Source organism: Aspergillus homomorphus (assembly GCF_003184865.1).
Source record: "Aspergillus homomorphus CBS 101889 unplaced genomic scaffold BO97scaffold_138, whole genome shotgun sequence".
NCBI lineage: Eukaryota > Fungi > Ascomycota > Eurotiomycetes > Eurotiales > Aspergillaceae > Aspergillus > Aspergillus homomorphus.
Window position 1 is genome coordinate 1 of NW_020292024.1, and position 2,254 is coordinate 2,254.

General features: G+C 51.2%; 1 protein-coding gene across 1 annotated transcript; it reads left to right on the forward strand.

Annotated features, from left to right (window-relative positions):
- On the forward strand, window positions 1–1,043 carry BO97DRAFT_43064 (MFS general substrate transporter). The gene is made up of 2 exons (XM_025697454.1): window positions 1–836; window positions 903–1,043. The coding sequence occupies exon 1, from the start codon at window positions 48–50 to the stop codon at window positions 696–698; it is 651 nt and encodes a 216-aa protein (XP_025545623.1). The 5' UTR covers window positions 1–47; the 3' UTR covers window positions 699–836; window positions 903–1,043.
- Window positions 1,044–2,254: the final 1,211 nt, after the last annotated feature.

Here is a 2,254-nt window from a genome sequence, read left to right on the forward strand (position 1 = left end):
GCCAAGCACGAGCTTCTCAGACTCTCTACCTTCTCACCAGCCGCCGTATGTGGGCAGCCATCTGGGGATCCTTTCAGTCCGCATTCATTTGTGGAGCCTTGGACTCGGTGCTGCCACTGTTTGTGCTCCATACCTATGGCTGGAGTTCAATGCAGGCTGGTGGTTCGTTTGTGGCATTAATGGGCCCGTCAATGATTTCGCCAATGATAGGAAAGCTGGTCCCACGATTAGGCGCCCGAGTAAGCGCTGTATGGGGATATCTTGGATCTGCAGTGACACTAGGCTGCCTAGCCCTGGTCAGCAGAGACACCGATGCTCACAAAACCTTATTCGTCATCTTTCTTATCCTGTGCGGCTGCTCCATGGTTTTCTTCGAGATCGCAGCATGGGTTGATGCTGTGACAGCAGCACAAACCAAGACTGAGAACCAACCGCATTACTTCACCCCCGGTGGCGCTATTGCTCAAGTCTACGGGCTTACGAATGTGATGTTCGCACTTGGATTTGTCGCTGGGCCACTCGGGGCTGGTTTGATGTACCGGCGTTTTGGCTGGACGGCAACGGTCCTGTTGTTGGCATCTATCACGTTTGCGAGTGCTATCCCGACAATACTTTGGCTGGACAGAAAGTCGGAGGTGGTAGGGTTACCTACAACGTTGCCCGTTGGATCAGTGGTTGAGGTCAAAGAGAGCCTCTAGGATGATAGAGTTTATGTAAGCTAGGAACCTGGTACGCGAATGTCAGGTATCGAATGGAGTCATTGCCTGGGTTCGAGACTAGGCTAGTAAGACCTGTGGAGTCTCTAAAAGTAGAGTATCGTAACCAAAGCCTGAATGGTGAGGCGCGACAGATCGGCGTTTCTGTGCATCTCAGTCGCGTCGAATGCACTAATGACTATACAGGTAATATGCCTATGGCGGGCCACGATACGAGTGAGGTCTCGACAGAGTCAGGCTGCAAGTTCACGACCAGCCAACGGTCCGCGCCTGGGATCCTGGAATGTGGTTCAGCAGGTCAAGATTCTATTCCTGGCTTGCCGAGAAATCAACTACGTGCCGGGATAGGGGGCCGCCTCGCACAGCGTGACGACGATTTGAATTGTCCAAGTGTCTAAGCAAGGGCAGAAGATAAAATCCCCCCAGTGGCGTCAACTGGCTGCAAACGATTGAATTGACTATTGAACATGTTCGACTCGGTTGAACGTCCAAAATGGACGAATGATGAACGTCTTGTCATTTGCAACCGATGCAATGGTCTAGAATTCAATGCTGTGGGGCTGCTTTTCTCATCATCCGCGTTTTGCTGCCGCTAGCCGGCGCAGATGAACGGATGCAATGATTTAGAGTTGATGCTGCGGGGCCGCGGACAGCCTCATTGGACAAGAGTCGAACTAGCCGACGCCACCAAAATACTGGTCTCCGCTGGTAAGCCTGCGGGAGTGCATTTGTTGAACGGCAGCAAATTAGCAGTTGCACGCGGCTGTCGCTGCCGTGTGGGCTATGCTTGTGCAGCGTACAGCAATAGTCACCGTACTTGATTTTGGCAAAGCACTACAAATAAAGGAGAGGTCCTCGGGTTAGGATTTTCGTGTTCGCCCCCTGTATCCGCCTTCTATTGTTTCTCCTGCATTGGACACGGCCAACCATGATAGAAACCGATTACTCGCCACTACGCTTGCTTTTCAACCTCAGGTATGAGACCGTACCCAATTTGTCTCTCGCAGATAGTACTGATAGTCGCCGAGGCCAGAACTGACAGTAAGCATCAAGATCTACGAGCCACCATTTCCAGTGTGGTGCCAATTATCATCGGGTGAGTTAGAGGACACGGTACTTGTACCACGCTGAGCCTGGGTACTCAGTCTCGTTTTTTATAAATCACACCTGATTGAATGTTGTGTAGGGCTGCTCTGAATACGGCTTCTTATTGCTTAGGTTGCATGACCTCCGCAGCTGCAGAGGCCGTGGGCTTCAACCCCGCTGCGAGCGTTGAAGCATTGATGAATACGATAAACATGTCAACAGGTTGTACCTCATACGCATGATGCGACTATCTGTTCAAGTAAATATACAGACTAGTTACCTGCAGACTCCGTTGTTGCTCTTAAGTACCTGACCGCGCGACGAGCCACAAGGCTTGCTGCTTCGGTAAGTTTCTACCGTGATGGTTGAGCTGAGCTCGAACTCGAAATCAGGTGACTAAGACCAGAAAGAAGGAGTATGCCGCTGAAAATGCTAATGTCAATCCTCACCGG